The sequence below is a fragment of the Etheostoma spectabile genome, chromosome 8, assembly GCF_008692095.1.
Source record: "Etheostoma spectabile isolate EspeVRDwgs_2016 chromosome 8, UIUC_Espe_1.0, whole genome shotgun sequence".
Lineage (NCBI taxonomy): Eukaryota > Metazoa > Chordata > Actinopteri > Perciformes > Percidae > Etheostoma > Etheostoma spectabile.
The window spans coordinates 9862009-9882010 of NC_045740.1; the positions used below are offsets into that span (position 1 = coordinate 9862009).

A 20002-nucleotide genomic window follows, 5' to 3' on the forward strand; every position below is an offset into this window, starting at 1 on the left:
TTGCGAGACCTTATAACCTGCAATGTGACTTTTTCACACTCCCTTCCAGTTTCTTCTCAAACCCTTATTAAACGCACACACTCAGCATCTGTAGTGCTGACATGTGTGTGTGTGTTTGACCTCTGAGAGCTTATTGTTGTGTGGGAGTCACCTCGTCAAAACAGAACCCCCTTAGCGGACTCAGCTTTCTGTCCGTCAATCATTTCTCCCTTTCACATTCCTGTCATTCCACATGAGCCAGCACTTTCACCACACCCTGAAACACCACAACCATTCTCACCACTGGGCTGTTATGAAAAATGTGGAGCACATGCTTATTTTAGGAGTTTTGGAAACATAATCTTAGACATGTCTGCTGTGACTGACGGTTGGTCACACAGGGGCGTTTGGCTGGTGGCTTTGCCAACTGAGCACATCTCAATTTCCCACAAAGCCCCACCACGTCTCCCCTCAGTATGTCCCACATCCCCATCCTCCCCCACCTCTCTCATCAGGAGCCTATAGCTCTGGAGTGGCCGTGTGCCCGTGGTTGCCATGGTGAACTGCTCTTATCCCAACAAAGAGCCAGAACAAATTGGGTTGTACTCATACATCCACAATCTCTCTCTCTCTCTCTCTCTCTCTCTCTCCTCTCTCTCTCTCTCTACATACATACACGCAGACTGTCTCCTTCACATAAGGGTTTGCTTCTCGAGGAAACAGCCACTGAACGTTGACTTTTAATGCGCGCTAAATTCAAAGTTCACGCTCAACTTTAAAACAAGGTCCAAACAAATGGAGCTTCCCCCATGATTTGAGATAGCCAGGATTATGTAATTTACTTTCAAAGCATTTTCGAGTCTTAAGAAGTTTCAAACAGTTAAGTTTTTGACGTTCAGCTGTACGTCAGCGAGCCAAATAGTTTGGGACTTTCCACAAGCGATGTTTACGCACAGGGGAAGTGTCTCGGGTTTATTTATGAGCCGACCAATGACTGAAAGCACACCCATGATCAGCTGTCTCTCGCGTTGGAAGTGACCGTATGTATCCACGTGGATCAGTGACTGCTTGAAGGACTGTTTGATGAGATGAGTGACATTTCCAATGGGTGGAACAGAGCGTCTGTGGTTACTTGCGAGTTTATGCCAGGTAAGAGAAAGGCCTGCACAACTTTCAGTCCTGTACATAAAGCAGTTTATATTCAATGTGCATCATGCTTATCTAACTTGCCAAATGTGTTGAATTTGTATTGAAGGTAGGCTACATAGGATGTTTGGCTTCCTGTGACACTACTTTCCTCCTCCTCAGGTGGTCCTGCTGACCTGTGAACAGCATTTAAATCCTGTTGAGGTTGAAGTTGTATTTCACTCCTTCCCTTCCACTAAAGATTCAGACACCTACACAGTCACCTGCAGGACTGCAAGTAACCAGCTGGTAAGAACATTAGTAGGCTACAGGCGATAATGCACATATACAACTCTGGTTTAGTTTCATTAGTTTGAGCTTATTTATTTCGAGAACTAAACTAATTGCCACGTCTCTGCAGATGTATATGGAGCCCTTTAATCATTCAGCATGCTCCCCTGACTGCAAAATGTCCCTGCGATTGGTTGAGGACCCGGGAGGATATAACATCACCCTGAGAGCCAGCAGAAAGGATACTACTCTCGAGGCAAAGGCTTTTCACTTCAGTGAGTGTCTGTGAACTGTGAATACCAGTGTAGATGGAGAAAAGTAACATACTTGATTAGTGTTTGGTACTGTATAATGTTCATTGATTTGTGTTTGGTACTATACAGTATAATGTGTATTGATGTTAACATCTCTCATCTTTTCTCTACTCCGCTTTTGTATGTGTGTTCAGTTCCAGTCTCCCCGTCGTCCCTTCAGGTATACAGCACGACGACTACTGCTCTCTTGACTTGGAGACTTCACAGACAACAAAGTGTATCCACCTTGAGTCTATACAACACTCAAACACAATCTGTCACACACATCTTCAACGTAAACTCGTCAGAGGCAAACTCTTGGTCAGTGAAAGGTCTCCAGCCTGGCACACGCTTCAAGGCCAAAGTTGTGGTGACTACATTCCTTAAACACCTTAATATGACCTTAAAGCAGAGTTTCAGCAGTGGCATGGAAACAGGTACACATTTGCTTTGCAACAATCAATCCATCATATGACCACAATTTGCCCTAAAAATGATTGTATTAGTTGATGATGAGTACTTCTGTCTCCAGCTCAGTGCCCCCCTGACTGGTTGGCGGATGGGAGAAGCTGCTACACTGTGAGAAGGAAGGGTTTGACCTGGAGCGATGCCCAGCACCACTGCAGTGGCCTGGCAGCTGGAAGTCACCTGGCCGACCTGCAGACCCTGGAAGATCTGCTTTTCATTTCTTCTCACCTGCGGAGACACAACAACCTGCTGCTGCTATGGACCGGACTCAATGACCAGAAGGTAGCTTTCTGGTGAAAGTGATTTTTGAGCCTTCATAAATAATTACTTTGTACTGTCACTTTCCAGTTCCATTGTCACAATAGCTAATGTTTTTTTTGAAAATGTGCATAATGTTTTATTTAATTACTTTTTCTCACAACGGATCACATTTGACAATGTTTATGAATATTCATAAATTACCTTGTAGCTACTAATCTAAATAGGGAATTGTCAAGAAAACCTTGTGATTAAGTATTTACAAAACAGTGCATGCTTTTTTTATACATCCTGTAGCAATTCAGCAGTTATTGGTTTTGGAGCAATATGTGGAAAGTTAACCGCAGGACATTAGATTTGAAAATATCCTTCAGTAAAATTAAACTTCCTTGCATAACATTTTGTCAACACTAAAGAACACTTCTATAGCGTGCACATTGTAAGAAAATAAAAAAAATGTAAATACATTTTGTGTAGAGGAACCTTTACAAAGGAAATGACAAAGAAAATGATGAAGTCTTTGTTTGAAGACGTTTTAAGAAAATGGCCCAAATTGTTTTAAATGTATTGTGAATTTACTTCAAAAATGAGGTGTAAAATGTGAATTCTCTTTGCGAGGTATGATTGTGTAGAATAGAAAGAAAATAAGAAAGAAATACAGAAATTGAAAATACAAAAAGAAGATACAAAAGAAGAAAATACAGGTCTTATAAATACAAATAACATTTAAAAAGCCAGCCTATCCAAGTCAAACTAACAATATGACAGTTTTCTCTTGGGCTGTCTAGACCAAAGCCTGCAGTAAGGTCATCACATGTTGGAGTATATCTGAAAATAAAATACCAGAAAAAGCTCCATGGCAGCATTTACTCCCTAAAGAGGAGTTTTGTTTTTGATACTTTAATGACAGTGAGCTGGTGATGTCTGTCACATGTATGCGCCACAGTGCATAATATCTCTCATTTGTCGCCCTACAGGAGGAGGGACAATTTCGCTGGTCTGATGGCTCGGTCTATAACCTGACAAACACCAGGATGTCATTACTGCCAGCCAATCAGACAGACTGTTTTGCCCTTCAGAGGAATACCACAGGGCCAGGATACTTTCTTACTCCATTCTTCTGTAACATCCCCTTACCCTTCATCTGCCATTGCCAGAGTAAATAACTTGTGTAATATACCTTTATTGACCACTGCATTTAATGCACACACATTGTTTGGCCATTTTGAAGAGTTGTTCTTAAAATATCACTAGTTAAAATGATCAACGCACTTTTATAACATTTCGCAACACCACAGCCCCTTTACCCATGATATTGCTCAATCTCAGGGTAAATAACTAATGCAAAATACTAGTTAACATAAACTATATAACATGTGAGCACTTCCCTCATTCCTTCTCAAGTTGCGATGATTTTTACTCTGCTTCTCCCTCTTTCACAGCCCCTCCAAACCCTGTCTCATTTTCCTTTGACCTGGTTCAGGTGACAGAGCAACATGTAGAGCTTCATTGGAGTGACCTCTCACCCTTGAACTCTCTTAATCTTTCATCTTTTGAGATATTCCTCCAGTACCAGGAGGAGACAAATGGAGAGTCAGGTCAGAGTGAAGAAGATAGAAGCAGGAAGTCAACGGACAAAAAGAGGACACAGAGTCAGAGCAGTATTACAAAAATTGTCAGGGTTCCCATTTCCCTCTCCTCCCGAGGGGTAACTGTGGCAGGTCTGTCCCCTGGGAGCATCTACACTTTCACCCTTCGAGCCTCTCATCCTGCTGGCTCCGCCTGGAGCTTGGGACAAACACGGACAGCATACACTAGTGAGTCTGCTAACATCCTGTGACACACATAAGTTGGACAAACAACATCTAGTGCTTAAGGATAAGAATTAAAATATTTATGTTCTCTTTCTTTCAGGGCCTCTTCCTCCTCAAAATATCACTGTTGGCTCTGTTGGCGTCAGTCAGATTAGTGTCCACTGGATGATGATGGATGCACAGTTCAGGGTTGGATGGACATTTGTTGTGCGCTATGTGGATATGTCTTCAAGACAAGAGAGAATAGTTGGAATGACCAATATCTCCAGGTTATCTGAGACTGGTGGGCTGCAGTCATACTCTGCTGTGATTGGAGGGCTGGAGTCTTACAGGGAATACAGGGTGGAAGTTTACACAGTCACCCAGCATGGGATAGAGAGCTGTGGACAGGCACCTGTGACTGTACCGACAGGTAAGCATGTACAGTAACAGGCCTTTTTCACAGCAGCCATGGCAACAGGACAGTGAGTCAAGTATGAATGATACCGAAACAGGAAATTAAATTACATTTAGCTGTTATTGCTATAATTCTTATTTACACCTGTGATATTCCTACCCGTTTATGTAAAAATGTTAATGATTCATTTCAATTTCTGGGAAATCTAGGAAGGTATTATTTAAAACAGAAATGGACTACATTTTAGCAGTCATGTGACTTCATGTCATGAGATCATGTGACTGCCTTGTGAATTAAGACCAGAGTTACTTCCTGTGCACACTAAACAACTGATGAAGGTGTTTGGATGAACACTGTAACGTCTTGTATTTTATATTTATAATCCAGTGTTTTTAGATGAAAGCTTTAATGACATTTGAAAATTAGGGCCATTTTGGCCATTTTAACTAGTATCTTCAATTCTGGGTGGCAACACCAACTTATTACAAGGTGTCAAAAGTGAGGTGACATCCTCTCAAGATAAATACGGCAGATTTACTGTAATTGGAAATTGTGATTTGAGTAAGAAGCTAAACATCTTAATATTCACCCCAAAGGACCAGCCAGTGGGTTTAGTAGAACTTTCTTTTACTTAGTAAATTGTCCGGATCAGATCAACTCATTTGTTATTATTTGCTTGATCCTTGCTGTAATGGACATTTTATGTGATGCGTCTGTGATCAAAAGTGTCAATTACACACTTATTTGTGTCACTGTTATTGAGAGGATAACATTTCCCTTTTTAGATTTTTTGCATTGTGTCTATTGTGAGTATATGGAACTTTGCTGATTTATTTTGTCAACCAAAGTAGATGAATTGGAGATGTTTTAATGTACAGTATGATCTCAGTAATTGTCCAAACAAAAAGCATGCATAATTGTGTTATGCAGATAACTTTACTTTGACCCACGTTATAGTAGCTGACAACTAAATAACGTTCTTCTGTTGTGCTTCTTAGCGGTGAGGGCCCCTCATGGACTGGAGGTGTTGAGCACGACAGGAAATCTGACAGTCTGCTGGACCAGTTCACCTGATGACCTACCAGATGGTTATTATATCACATCCCACCCACTCATCAACTCTGCTCAAACCTCACTGTGGATAAACCAGTCCAGTTCTGGTGCTCACTGGGTGAATGAGTCTGTGTGTGTTAATTTGGGTACATTTACGCCAGGTCAGACATATGAAGTTGGAGTAGTCTCTTTAAGGGGAAAAGACAGGAGCAAGAGGACCTGTATTATACACACCACAGGTAAGAGAAACAACAATTTTGCCTTTAAAAGGTAGGTTCACAATTTTCTAGTCAGTCTTAAAACAATTGTCAGGCCCATATGAACATTGATAGCAGTTTGGTTGCTGTAATCAGTCTTCCTGTTCATATTGAACAGTAAAATGTTCCCTCCAAATGTATTTTAAATGTATGTGTTGCGGGACAAAATCAAATGTGCACAAATGTGTTCAAAACTGTATCTAAAGCTAAAATGCGGCCTCAGTCGTCTGAGGTAGCCAGCGGGTATCAAGAAAAGTTGCAGCATTATCAAAATAAAATTCCTTCTTTGTGTTTCCCTGTTATGTTGCAGTGGGAAGATAGAAATAAAAAGAGGATTTTTTTTTTTTTTTTACTAAAAGGCTGTAACTTTATTTGACTAATTTGGAAAGCCGAAGCTTCATACTGTAAGCAAAACATGTTTCATTGTTCTTATGGGTGCCTGATATTGTTATGTGTGAGCATAACGTACAACGTACAACAATGTAGACAGTCATTTCTACCATACTAGTCATTTAGTAAACTATCTTTGTCTCTGTCTCTCCCTATTTCATTGTAGATCCAATGCCAGTTCAGGTAGCAGTCTCTCTTTCAGTGGGCACGGACTCTGCAGAACTGTACATCCAGCATCCACCGCTGGGTCTAATTGATGGGGTGAAAGTGTGTGTTTGTCCAGGAATGTGTGACAGTTTGTGTGAGGGATTGTGTGGGGACACATGTGACTGGTACTCCCTCCCTGCTGGTGTTCATATTGTTACCCTTAGCAACCTCATACCAGGATCAGAGCACCAGCTCCGAGTGTATAGCACAAGCCGAGAGAAGATAGGACCACCTTACTACACCCGCCCCGTTAGAACAAGTGAGTTACATCTGCAAATACTAGCCCATAACAATGCACACACTGGGCAAATCGCCAGTGGCAGAAGACACATTAGGAATGCTTCTAACTTAAATGTGTCAGCTTCAAAACATTGGGCCACTGTAATGATCTCGCAAATTAGTGGGTCATGTTATTGTATTGTAACCTGAAGAAGGACTTTCCTCACTTTTTCTGTTAAAAATTGCACTACTGTAGGGGTCCTCATTTGGCATCGATTCAAAGTACTTTTTCACATCTTTTTTGGATTAGTAGATAAATTAGATTAGATTCCACCATAATACTGGCATCACTTCACTGGTTAACTATTTGGTATTTGTTTAAAGATTTTTCTTGATAACTCAACAATTAGTGATCACACAAATCAACACCATGTAGGTCAGGCCTCATACTATAAGACAGATGTTATATTGTATGATAGATATTGTATCTTGTTTTGAGCCAGTAACATTTTCTTCTGTTTATGTTCCTAAATTAAAATAGGATATGTGGCCAAGAGAGAAGAATCAATATCATCTTAAAAAAAAAGTTACATTAGCCTATTGTGTTATTATAAGTTATTAGTATATTTAATGAGTGTTATGTTTGCATTTGTAAAACGTGAAGACAAATTCATTTCATTTATACTGCAATGATTCAGATCTTTAAAAAATATGAATAGGCATCATCACATAATTCCGAGGTTTTTAAAATATCCCCAAACAAAGTTAACAAGTATTTTCAGCATGTTACAGAAATATTTACAGTATGTGTTGTGGGATATGGTTTGTGATTTTAGGCCTGGCTCCTCCTATCAGAGTGAGGGAAGGTGTGGTGACAGATTCATCTATAGAGCTGCTTTGGGATCCAGCACAAGGTCAGGCTCTCAGCTACGAGGTCATCTGCCTGAACTGTGACCATTCACACATGGTAAAAAGAAAAACAAAAACATGTTTTCTCCCTGAGATTCATCGTGACCAGTAGTTAGCATGGTTTTATCTGTCAAACATGAACCTCCCCTCTTCCATTCTAACTAATGCTGTAAGAATAATAATAAGGCTCTTTGGTTATATCGTCATGCTACAGGTGCAGAAGGTGTTTAGTCAGAGTGCAACGTTTTCTAATCTGACTCCAGGCAGATTCTACCACTTTGCAGTACGAACAGAGAAGGAGTCCTTCACAGACAGTTCCCCTGTCACCATCAACATCACTGCAGGTAACCCTACACACATCCACCCACTACTCAGTCATTCCATTCTAACTTGTAACTCCATGTAATGTTTTTTATACACCAGCTCCCAGCCCAGTGGAGCTGTCTCTTGTCAATAAAACCATGTCATCCATACACATTTCTTGGAGTGTGGTCAGGGGAGTTACGAGTGGACTCATCCTGTCAATCAAAAACAAAACATACAGCCAAGAGCTGATCATTTCTCCTCAAGAGGCCAGGTCAGTCTCACTTTTGTCAACAAGTGCACACATTATTACAGTTTTATGAGACTGGAATTACAACAACCAGATCAAAACTTTGCAAGTGCAACATGGATTGATTTAAGCTTGTGCTTAAAAACACTGACTGCTAGACGTGTATGTGTTCACAGATCTTACAGCTTTGAAGGACTCGCTTACGGAAGTCAATATACAATTGAAGTGATTAGCACCTGCGGGGAAAGAAGGAGTAAACCGGTTGCTATGATTCTCCATACTCGTAAGTTCAAGAGTTTAAGACATATGCAGTACCCGTTTGTGTGTAGGAGGAAGAGATAATGTAGAAATTTCAAAAGGAATGTAGCCGGTCAGAAGAGAGCAGAAATATGCAAATACAACCTAAAATACATAATAGATTAAGACAGTAAGAGTATAAAGGAAATATATATTTCTGTAAGGAGTGCAGGTTCCAATATAAACCATGATAGGCAATAAGGGAAATTATTTCTGTACTTGTTTTCAGCCTTAGTTTGCTTCACTGACAACATTGTATTGCAATATTGTGCCAAAGTAGGATGGCCGTTTGAAATAAATCACTGTCAAAATACAAATTAGGGCACAAGCTGTGAAGCATAGAGGGACAAGCTAAAAGATAAAGCGTGTGCTTCAAGCTTTGCTTTTAATGCTGTTGAACAGTGATTTTACAAGGATAATGCATATTATACTTCCACATATTACATATACCAAATAAATAATTTATATTATTCTAAAAGTTTGCCCCCAGTATCTTTCCCTGGTTGTTCAAAGTGAACCTATAAAGTATGTAAAAAGTTAACCTCACAGCTGTATTCACATGTGTATTACCCAGAGTGACAGATGACGATGATAATGTGTGAGTACGTGGCCTCACGTGCTAATGGGAATGTTGTCTCCAGTCCCAGATGTGCCACAGGAAGTGGCTCTTTCAGAGCAAGTAGTGACGTCTGTGTTTGTCACCTGGAGACCACCACCAGGACAGGTGGACGGGTACAAGGTAAGACATGTATACCGCTGCACCTGTTCCAAGTAACAATCGCAGAAATAGAGACAGGTATTATTGGCTGGTACGCTGCAGTAACTTTCAGACAGATGTGCGTAATGATGCGCAGCCTTCCTTGTCATTTGTCATACACACACATTACCTAAAATGGTTTTTTTTTTCAAGGTAAAAGAAGGCCACCTGCATAAGGTTCTGCACTCACCTGTTACCGGTTACTTAGCAGCCATTGTCAGCACACCACAGATTTGGTTACCAACCCCTTTAAAGATGTATGACCTCTGTAGTGCCACAGCCAGGAAGAATGACCAAGCACATTACATGCATGCACAATACAAACCAACAGAAATAAATGAAAGACATAGTATACATTCAGAATTGGTCAAACCAAAAAGTGTCATGTTTTCATAGCCAGTCATGAAAACTTGAATTGTTTTTTTTCCAAGCCCAGAAAAGGACTCTAAAGATGTCTCTTTTTTTCTCAGCTTGTTTTTGGCCTGCGGTCTTTGGACAGGAAATCATGGATTGAGGTGCTTGTTCAAGGGGCAAGTTATGAGATCAGGGATTTGATCCCGGGATCAGACTACGGGGTCAGCATTCATAGTGTGCTGGGCTCAGACACCAGTCAGGCAGTCCACAGAGAGTTCAGCACACGTAAGAGACACACACAAACACACAGGTTTAAATTCTGTACAGTGTTTCTGAAAGCACTGGACTGTCAGGATAGAAAAAGCAGTTAGAGCCTTCTGTACTCGTAACACATACAAATAAATAATTGAATTGTGGCCTAAGCGATGCACACTAAAGGTGGAAAATTGCAAAAAATGTTTTCCAGGCCCGGCAGGAATATGCGCCCTTCATTTAGACAACATGAACTCTTCTTCTGTTTCTGTGAGCTGGGACAGTGCGTTTGGAGAGTTTGACTTTCACAAAGTCACTGTGGCCAACACCTCAATCACAAACACACTCACCGTAGCCAAGGAGGAGCGAGTTGCCGTGGTTACAGGGCTGGTGGATGGCTGCAGCTACAACATGAGCGCTGAGAGAGTGAGAGGAGTGACAGCAGGGAGCGCTGCCTTTCTGACTGTGACTACAGGTAGACCATAATTAAAGGGCTTCACCTGTCAACACCCACTTATTATCACCTGCCCTGGTCGCCTTTTCGTTAAATTACTGAACTTTCTCCACCTTTCTGACTCCATATCTCCCTTTCCTGTGCTTTTTGAGTGCCAGACCGTGTGCACGGAGTGAGTGTCGTGAGTGTGTCTGCACGTGCATTCTCGCTACGTTGGGAGCAGGCGGCGGGGTGTGTGGATCATTACAAAGTCAACCTGCTACCAAACCAGGGAAAAGTCACAGTGCACCCTGCACGTGACGGATACATTCAGGTACACACACATACACAATGAAACACACACTGCTTAAATGCAGTAACAAGGGCATTTCTGAATTTACACTTCTCCTACCCTTGGACAACAGGACAGTACAGTTCACCTTAGTACAATCAATGCAGTTTTATGAAGAGCAGTAAAAAGGGAAAAGGCCTGGCATTGTAGAGCTATAGACTTGCAGATGAGTTATGATACTGAATGTACAAACTACACACACACACACACACACACAAAAACATCTCTCCTCCCATTCAACATTCAAGTCCTGCCCCATACCGTCTCCGACTGCCAGGTGTCAGATACCCCCCAAAATGTAACCTTACACACCACAAACACAGAGCACACAGAGCACAGAGTTGAGTAATTTATCTCATTATTTATTAAGTTGGCCTCATGAGCTCAACCCTGAATCATTCATTTGCTTAAGCAGCTCTCCCTTGAGAAACAGACCAGAGGGAAAACGTTAGCCTCGTGCTAATGAGAGGACCCACTCCCTTTTCCCGGTTAACTAAAAGATTTTTGGAATACCTCAAGACCAAGAGCCGTTAATATCCAATACCTGGACAACTAACCAAGTGAACTTTACTCATGACACTAACAGACGTCTAGACCTGGAGTTATTCCTGTTCAGCTCAGTGGATTACCTGTAGACTACTGCTAAAGATTGTGAACTAACACTGGATGCAGCTCTACTGGAGAGGCCTTTAACCTGCTCTGTATAATATAAAGCTAACTCTGCTACACAGTATGGCCTTCTTCTCGCTCATACTCTGTTTGGGACAGGTACACTCACAGGTAGGAATTCAACACTCAATATCCGGGATTGCTGTGCACATAGATGTTTTTTCCACTCAGTTATACAGAACATTTCACACTTACAGACTGTTAGACTGTTAAAATGCTTGGTCATATTTCTGGGAGATAACATAAGGTATTAGTATTACTCATTGCCATAGAAACATACTAATGTCAGGGGTTCAAATATTGGTTGCAACACACAGTAAAGCAGAAGACTGCAACACAGGCAACACTGTTCTACTGTCACGCAGACATAAACTAAAAAAGATACAAACAAGTGCAACTGTGAGCAGAAACAAGCTGTTATCCATTCACAACCACCCACCTTCATATTGATAAAGATGGCTGAGGATTTAAGGTTTCTCTTCAAATAGATTTGTGGTGATTCTTTCATAGGCTACATAATAAAATGCATTTCCAGAAGGATGAGTGCCCTTAGCGTTAATGCATATTTTTACAAATTTTGTTAGATTTATTCTTGCTTCTATTTGGGGAGATTTAAAGATGAATGCTGTAAAACCTGCAATAACAAATGACAATTGCCAAAACAAGTAATGAGAAGATATCACCTTTAGGAAATTGTGATTTTTTTCATTTTTCCCATTCTCTTATATTTTATTGAGCAGTATACACTTTTTATTGTTTACCCAGCTCGCAACATTATAATAAACAGTGTTAAGTGGCATCCAGTTTAAAATCAATTATACAAAAACACATTTGAAACTTTACAGGGTGGTTTTGTTGAAGTGATACTTCAGCTGTAGCGGAACCACTAGTCTCGCTTTGCCAGACCCTCCTCCAAAGCGCTCTGAAGGAAGGTCTGGCTACTCCACATAGCATTCGGGGATATAGCATGGCATTTCTTTAAACCAATCAGAATCATCATGGGCGGTGCTAAACTCTGCACAGAGCTGTTGCAAAATAGTTGTGCGAGAGAAAACTCTGATTGGACAGATAGTCTAGTTATCAGTCTCAATTTACCATGCAGAGATCTGAAGAGTCAACAATAGTCCTCATAAATCCACTGATTTAAAATTCCAACACAAAGAAAGTGGAAGTAAACGGAATATACATGCACTCGGCAGAATTTCCTGCAGCACCGGGGCAATCCCGGAAGTGGAACGCTAAGGATAGAGACTAGGGAACCACTGATCAATAATATTATACTCATTATGTGTTTTTCTGTTTTCACAGGCCGATGTGGTAAATGTTAGTCCAAGGACACAATACAGTGTAACGGTCACAGCAGCCTCCTCCTCCAACATCAGCCCTGGAGTCAGCCGCATGATCACTACTAATGAGAGTGGTGAGACGTGCACATGCAAACACTGTTTGTTGTTGTTTTGATTAGTTTTGTTTTTGGGTGTTAAGTGCCATCAAGCTCTCGTCTGCCCTCTGGTGTTCAATTCAGTCTCTGTATAGCACACACACACACACACACACACACACACACACACACACACACACACACACACGCACACACGCACACTGAGGGAAAGGAATTAGTACAGTAACTGTGTGACTGTGTGTGTGGGGGGCTATACTCTCTTTCCTGTTTAATTCCTCGTAGGTAACTTAAGCCCAGGCTTTTGAACCCAGAGATGAATGGATCTGTAGTGAATGTCAGGAAAATGCCACTGCTGTGTGAGGCCTCATTCATCAGTTTGGCCTAACTCTCTCTCTCTCTCTCTCTCTCTCTCTCTCTCTCTCTATGTCACACACACACACACACACACACACTCAGAGGATCAGTCCCCCACAGACAACAACACTATTATTCTAGATCTTTACTGTGTCCCTGTTGAGTTCTCATATGCAGAAGTTGTGATTACAAACTATCTGATTTGGATGTTTGCTGCATTGCTGGTAATAAACACAGTAGATGGAGTGAATATAGGATGTGAAAAGGCTCTGTTCTCTTTCTCTCTTTCACATACGTCCATTCTTGTCTTCCAGTTCCTGGTCCACCTTTAAGCCTAGAAGGAGAGGCTGTGGGCTCTAATGGTATTCTTCTCTCCTGGACTATGCCACATTATGACAACAATATTGACGGATACGTCATAAGGTAATTGTTTGGCTTCTTGGAAAACTGTGATTCCAGATTTACTTTGGTCTATTGGCGTGGATCCACACAGGTTGTGAGTCTCAAATTCACAAACTAGGAGAGCTTTGTTGTGTTTATCTATGACAAGACAAAATGGCAGTTGCAACTGCCAATGAGATGCTGAGTTATCAAAAGATCATGAATAGATAGAATTACAAAATGTCCAAATCAAATTTAAGAAAAAGAGGAAGTACCACAAAGATACATATCAATTTTAAAATACTAAATATCATACTGTATCATTTGTGGAATATAAATTTAGTGTAAAATGCTCTTGGTTTCTATGTACATAAAGGAATTTACTTGAGTAACACTACGTTTAAAAATACTCCATTGCAAGGTAAAGTCCTACATTCAAAGTCTTACTTAATTAAATATACAGAAGTATTAAATGAATTTAAAGTAACAAAAATAATTGCAATGCCAAATGGTCCCTTTCATTATGTCTTATTAACGCCGATACATTAATACATGAGAAGCATTTTGTCTTAGTGGATCTAGGGGGAGGTTTTACTTACCTATTAAGTGATTAATTTTTTGTATAACATAAATCCTACAGTCTTATTGTGTACGCTAATAACAATAATAATAATAATTATTATTATTATTATTATGAAAATATCAGCAAATATGCAAAAAGTACAATATTTCCCTCTAAAGTATAATGGAGTAGAAGTAGCATAAAATGGTAATGGAACTGTACCTTAAAACTGTGCCTAAATACAGTACTTGAGTAATTGTTCTTAACGTCTCTTACATTTTACTGTTCTTTCAACAAGCAGCAGTTTTGCACCTGAATCTAATGTAAATCTCTTACTGTTGCTCAGAGCCCTCATCCAGCTTTGTATTGTTCATAAATGTATAATGTTAGCTGAAAGATTATGATCTTATAAACTGAGTTCTCCTTGTAGGTACAAGGAGGTGTGTCCCTACCCCGACCCCATCTTTACACAGGTGACCAAGTACCTGGACGTACCCGAGACCCTGCTTACTGAATTCACCTCAGGTTCTACATACCACATTCAGGTAGGAAACCAATAAATAGGTGTAGCTGATAGGAATCTACTTTGGTTAACTCATATCACATAAACAACACATAACACACAACAAGACATAAAAGAAGTGAAACCAAATCATCATCATAAAATAAATATTAAAGCATTCCTAAACATACAGGACCAAATCCCATGGATCTTATTGTTGGATATATATGCAATTAAATATTTATATTTAGTAGACCCACACCCAAGCACCAACAATCTTAGTATATCTCATAACAAGCATGATTCTATAAACCGTCCTCCCGTATAATCTCGTGGACAGATCCCATTGTAACAGACTATTCTCTTGATCTGGCTGAATACTGGTAATTGATCCTGACTGCATTATTAATCCGGTAAACAGATCTATGGGTCCACCATGGCTATTTCCACTGTCTGTTGTCACTGAGCTTGAATGTGATCATGCTTATTAGTTTTCAGCATTCATTAACCTACAGTGACCTTCATACAAAGGGACTCTGAGAGACTGACACACATTGTGATTGTACCTGCACATACTGCATTTGTGTGTGTGTGTGCATGGATCTTATTACTACATTTCAGTGTATTGGCCCAGTAAGCTCTGCACAAAGCTGAGCTGACAGGCTAGGAAAGTTATATTCATGTTAATATTACCTGAGCGGTAAAAATCATAAACATTGTAAGCCACTACAAATTGCTCTCTTAATACATCTTTTTGTTTTGTATTTAAGTATTTACACCTTTTACAGTGTAATTTACAAAAACCATAACAAATTTTAGGCAATAGAGACAATATCATGAACAGTCCCATTCTTTACAGTGGTTTTCCAATGGTGCACTTTAAAATGTCTGATCGCAGAGATATGAACTTTTTAGACTGTAGTTTTCAATGATGTTATTTTGCATTAGACTGTACTATGCAGGTCTTGGGCTTGATTTTTTGGTTTTCTACCAATTGTCAGTATTTGCATTAAGAAACATTTTTATATCAATTAAAAAAAAAGAAGACAATTCCCTGTCTAATCTAATGACAAATCTGAAACACTGACATTTTTCTTCTTCTTTGATCAGTTGACATTTTTGTTAAAGATGCAGTGTTTTTCATTGTGCTTCAGTAAGTCCAATAAGACTTTTGAACTTTTGAACTCTTGACCTCTGAGCTTTACCCTAAATCTGGGACGTTATCTTTATTTAATTGTATGTTCTGTGTTACAACTTTTTCATTTCTGTATTTATAAATATATGCATATATATTTATACAGTAATTACTTCTCATTATGCCTATACATTTACTACATTCATGTTTACATTCCGCTTATTCATTTGCAATTAATGTCTTCCACATATTTATATTACCTTATTCCATATTAAGTTATCTGTCCCTATATTTTAATATTAATTAATTAATTAATATTTTAAGTCTTAGATTCTAATTTAGTTTTTAGTTGGTATTTTTTAAATACAAATTTAATTTGCATTGTTGGAGGGAGCCTGAGACCCAATATTTTCAGTGACTGGAATTGTTGTGTCCCTGACAATAAATAACTTGACACTTGTATAAATGTATAGAAAATGAAAGCTAAAGATGGATGTTTCAAGATGAAGTTTTGGAGGTGGCATTCCTCATTGTCCAATTTAGATGAATTCTCTATTAGCCTGATAATCAAACTTAAATTGGCTTTTTATTGTCATGTCATTAGGGTGGACACTATTGTATTTGTCTGTATTGTTATTATTCTTCTTCCTAAGAAATCCATGTTCCCATGCACAACAACTTTGCACATAAGTCCAGTCCTACACTAAACTTATATAGTGCGAGTTGTGTCCTAACTGTCCTGATGGTAGCGATATAATAGCCAATACCAAATCAGCCGTATATATGCTACAACGTCGCAACTTATGCCAAACTGTAGCCCCAGTAGAGCAGAAATTATGCTCTGATGTTACCTTGTAGCAATTTTGAAGTCCGTGATTCTACTTTTTGCAAAAAATGCAAAACATCTTAAACCTATCTCATCCCACATGTTTGTTTCAATTGACACTAAATTCAGGCGACTTCATCTTCCGACTGTCCTCCACAAATTTACCATTCAAATTTGTTGATTTATCCAGCCCAGTTCCAGTTAAGGAAAGTCATGTTATTGAGTCAACCCAGGCTGACTCAATAAAATATAGCCCAAATAGCTAGAGGAGTCATCACCTGGACAATAGCTCACTGAGATCAGCGTTTGGCTTTGGACTGGAAGATTGAGAGTTGAAAGCTCAATAGTTACAATGCCATGTTTTATACAAAATTAATCATTGTGCTTTGAACACCTTCCCTGTGAGTTTAAAATGCTTGGCCCTGACCATTGCTGCGGAGCAGCTATAATTTTTTATTTATTTTTCATTAATTTTAATTTATTCGGTTTTAACATTTGAGAAGATCTAAAATGTATGCAGCAATCCAGAGGCTATGGTCTGTTTACATACTGAGAACATGTTAACCTGGTGTATAATGTTGTATCATTGATGTTCATGTGTTACTGGGATCACTGAATCACCTCTAACAGAGTGTTGTTCCTGTTGTGATCACTGAATAAGATTAGCACCTAATCGTGATCTGATGACTGCCCTATTGAAAGGAACATGAATGAATCATTAATAGTAACCAACCTCTCTCTCTCTCTCTCTCTGTCCCTTTAGGTAGCAGCCATATCTCCAGCTGGAATAGGAGCCTTCAGCAAATCTTTATACATAAAGACCTCTGAGTCCCGTGGGTGTTCACTCACACACACACACACACACACATCTCAAAATCTAAAATAGTAAATGTGTATATACAGTATTGTATGTCTATGAGTATGTGTACACTCATGTCTGTGTGCATTTTCCTGCAGCCCCTGGCCTGGTGACCAACTTGACTGCGTTTGCCCAGAACCACACCTTTGTCATGGTTACCTGGTTCTTGCCGCACCGCATCAATGGCCTCATTACAAAATTCGCTGTCAAGGCTAAACATGCCCGGACTGGGCAGACGGTCCGCATGCTGGAGGTCAATGCAGAGGACATTATGACCGGCGCGTTGCCTCACTGCAATGTACTGCATTACGCTGTCACCCTCTGTCTTTTTGACTGAACTGTTATTGTGAAATGTTTCTGTCAGGATTGTATATAGGACCATGTGAACAACACAGGGCTAAAAATAAAAATCTGTGTTTGTCCTATATGATTTTGTACGTATAGGATGCAGCCGATATCCTGTCCCGTGCAACTCTCAGTCCTTTGGGGATAACAGCATCGTCTTCACCCATCACCCTCTCTGCCGTGCCCCCTGCAGCCTCCTGGAGTGTGCCCATATCAGTAGGAGTTGATCAGCTACGACCTTACACTGCATATCTATTCGAGGTGTCTGCCTTCACTTCAGATGGAGAGGGGCAGATAGCCTCAACTATGGTCCGCATGCCAGAATCAGGTGTGGGGGTGAAGGCAAACCAGGCCGTAACTTTTGTTTATTTGTGAATTTGACTGTTATTAGCCTATACAATATTTACTGCAGCAAAATGAAAAATATTATTTGTGTTTGTTTGTGTATGGCAGCCCCAGAAGACCCGCCACAGAACGTCCTTATATTGAATATGACGTCTAGATCAGTCTCTTTGTCCTGGAGCTCTCCCGGAATAATCACAGGAAAATTTACCTATGTACTCTACCTCTATGGACCTACAGGTCAATAAATAATAACTCTTGAATACACTTGCATGAATGGATAGACAGATTTAATCTCTAAATTGATTGAAATTCATACAATTTTCTATTTCTTCTTAATTCCAGGATATTTGTATGAGAACAGCACAGGAGACACACGGTTTTCTCTGAGTGGTTTGACCCCCTACACAAGGTACACGGTGGCTGTCCGAGCCAAAGCTGCTGGAGAAGTGGGTCCAGCAGCTCAGGATGTCATAATAACACCTGCCGAAGGTGAGACCACTCATAAACTAATGGACTAACATATTGCATTTAGATGAATCTTCATGAATTCACTTAGATTATAAAAACAATCTTAACAATTTATATTTAGTTTTTAGTTGTTTTTTTTTGGTAGGAGAAGGTGGACATGAAAACACAACACATCTACAAAAAAGTCAAGATAACAGAATAAAGTCCAATAAATATTCTTATGGTAGAGGTGTGTTTTATGTACTTCTGTCTGTGTTTGATTCTCTCTGGCTCTAATTTTTGTTTGCGTGAATAGCACCCAGTGCAGTGCAAGACTTGATGGCAGAAGCTGAGGATTCAGTTTCAATCCGTGTGAGTTGGAGAATGCCTGCCCAGCCCAACGGTCCAATCACCCAGTACAAACTGCAGGTTCTGGTTGCCGAAATTCTGCTGCAAGACATCACCCTTACTGCAGAAATGGTAGGCCAGATGTGACAGCTATGTATTACCAAAATAGATTCAGTGTTAAAATCAGAGCCTGTTCAGTAAAAGAAGTTAGATGAAATGTAACTGCTTATTTTTTCATGTACATATTCTACATTTTAAAGCAAATGTTTTTATAGCCATGATTATATGATATATTAATTTCATATTCAAACTTAAAAAACACCACTAACATAATATATTAACATATTTTTCTATAGCATTTTTTCATCAACAGTTTATATAAAGTTTATAAGCTTTATATAAGATTGCAATTGATTTGCAATCTACATGTTTCTCTGTAAATTGACAAATTTCTATAATCAGTGTGACTATTATTAGAAAACATACTCACATGCAACCTGTAAGCCATGTCCACTGTAATCACCAGAAATCAAAAACTACAGTCAGACTATATAATGTACTTTTTCTTCCTTCAGAATACAACTGGTTTGCATAAAGTTAAGACACTTCCCCCAGATGTCAATAAAAATCCACAACGGCGTAAGAGAACTGCTGAGCTCAGTCTGATTACTTCACCACCAACTTTCACGGCCACTATTTCTGATCGCACACTGCCCACGGGTGCGACTGCTTCCAGCCTCACATACTCTGGACAAAGAAGCACTGACCCCATCACTAACACCAATGCTCAATTGACTGCTCACTCCATGGTCACTGAGAAGTCAAGCACCAGCTACGTTTCTGTTTCATACAGCACAAGTAGTCAATCTTCTGATTCTGCAGTCTCTGGGACCTCTGCATTGTCTCTTACCTCTGTACCACCAGCTACACTTCCACCCTGGCTGACAAGGCAATCACATGCTAGGGATATCACCTCAGATTCCTCCCCCTTGGCCCTGACCCCAGGCCAGCTCCGCCTGTCTACACATGATGCGTCAGTTACAGGACACTTTTTAACACGCAGTGCAGCAGTTACTGGCACTACAGGTGGGACAGCACTAACCATAAATACTGCTTCACTTAACTTCCTGCAGCCCTTAATACAAGGATTTTTATCTGTGCTCATCAAT

General features: G+C 39.9%; 1 protein-coding gene across 3 annotated transcripts in view; it reads left to right on the forward strand.

Annotated features, from left to right (window-relative positions):
- Window positions 1–659: 659 nt before the first annotated feature.
- ptprq (protein tyrosine phosphatase receptor type Q) overlaps window positions 660–20002 on the forward strand; it is a 38558-nt gene continuing 19215 nt past the window's right edge. For 2 of the 3 annotated variants that reach the window (XM_032523657.1, XM_032523658.1), the window contains exons 1-28: window positions 660–1128; window positions 1288–1413; window positions 1526–1670; window positions 1844–2125; window positions 2221–2438; window positions 3392–3572; window positions 3857–4231; window positions 4329–4640; window positions 5624–5917; window positions 6492–6791; window positions 7588–7718; window positions 7875–8004; window positions 8084–8237; window positions 8390–8496; window positions 9152–9249; window positions 9738–9906; window positions 10088–10348; window positions 10480–10640; window positions 12636–12747; window positions 13398–13506; window positions 14457–14571; window positions 17253–17322; window positions 17447–17646; window positions 17793–18021; window positions 18147–18275; window positions 18381–18527; window positions 18802–18965; window positions 19409–19919. In XM_032523657.1, coding sequence (XP_032379548.1) covers window positions 1084–1128; window positions 1288–1413; window positions 1526–1670; window positions 1844–2125; window positions 2221–2438; window positions 3392–3572; window positions 3857–4231; window positions 4329–4640; window positions 5624–5917; window positions 6492–6791; window positions 7588–7718; window positions 7875–8004; window positions 8084–8237; window positions 8390–8496; window positions 9152–9249; window positions 9738–9906; window positions 10088–10348; window positions 10480–10640; window positions 12636–12747; window positions 13398–13506; window positions 14457–14571; window positions 17253–17322; window positions 17447–17646; window positions 17793–18021; window positions 18147–18275; window positions 18381–18527; window positions 18802–18965; window positions 19409–19919 — 5275 coding nt within the window. In that variant the 5' untranslated portion in view covers window positions 660–1083. The remainder of the gene's footprint in view (window positions 1129–1287; window positions 1414–1525; window positions 1671–1843; window positions 2126–2220; window positions 2439–3391; window positions 3573–3856; window positions 4232–4328; window positions 4641–5623; window positions 5918–6491; window positions 6792–7587; window positions 7719–7874; window positions 8005–8083; window positions 8238–8389; window positions 8497–9151; window positions 9250–9737; window positions 9907–10087; window positions 10349–10479; window positions 10641–12635; window positions 12748–13397; window positions 13507–14456; window positions 14572–17252; window positions 17323–17446; window positions 17647–17792; window positions 18022–18146; window positions 18276–18380; window positions 18528–18801; window positions 18966–19408; window positions 19920–20002) is intronic. The other variant, XM_032523659.1, reaches the window with a different exon arrangement.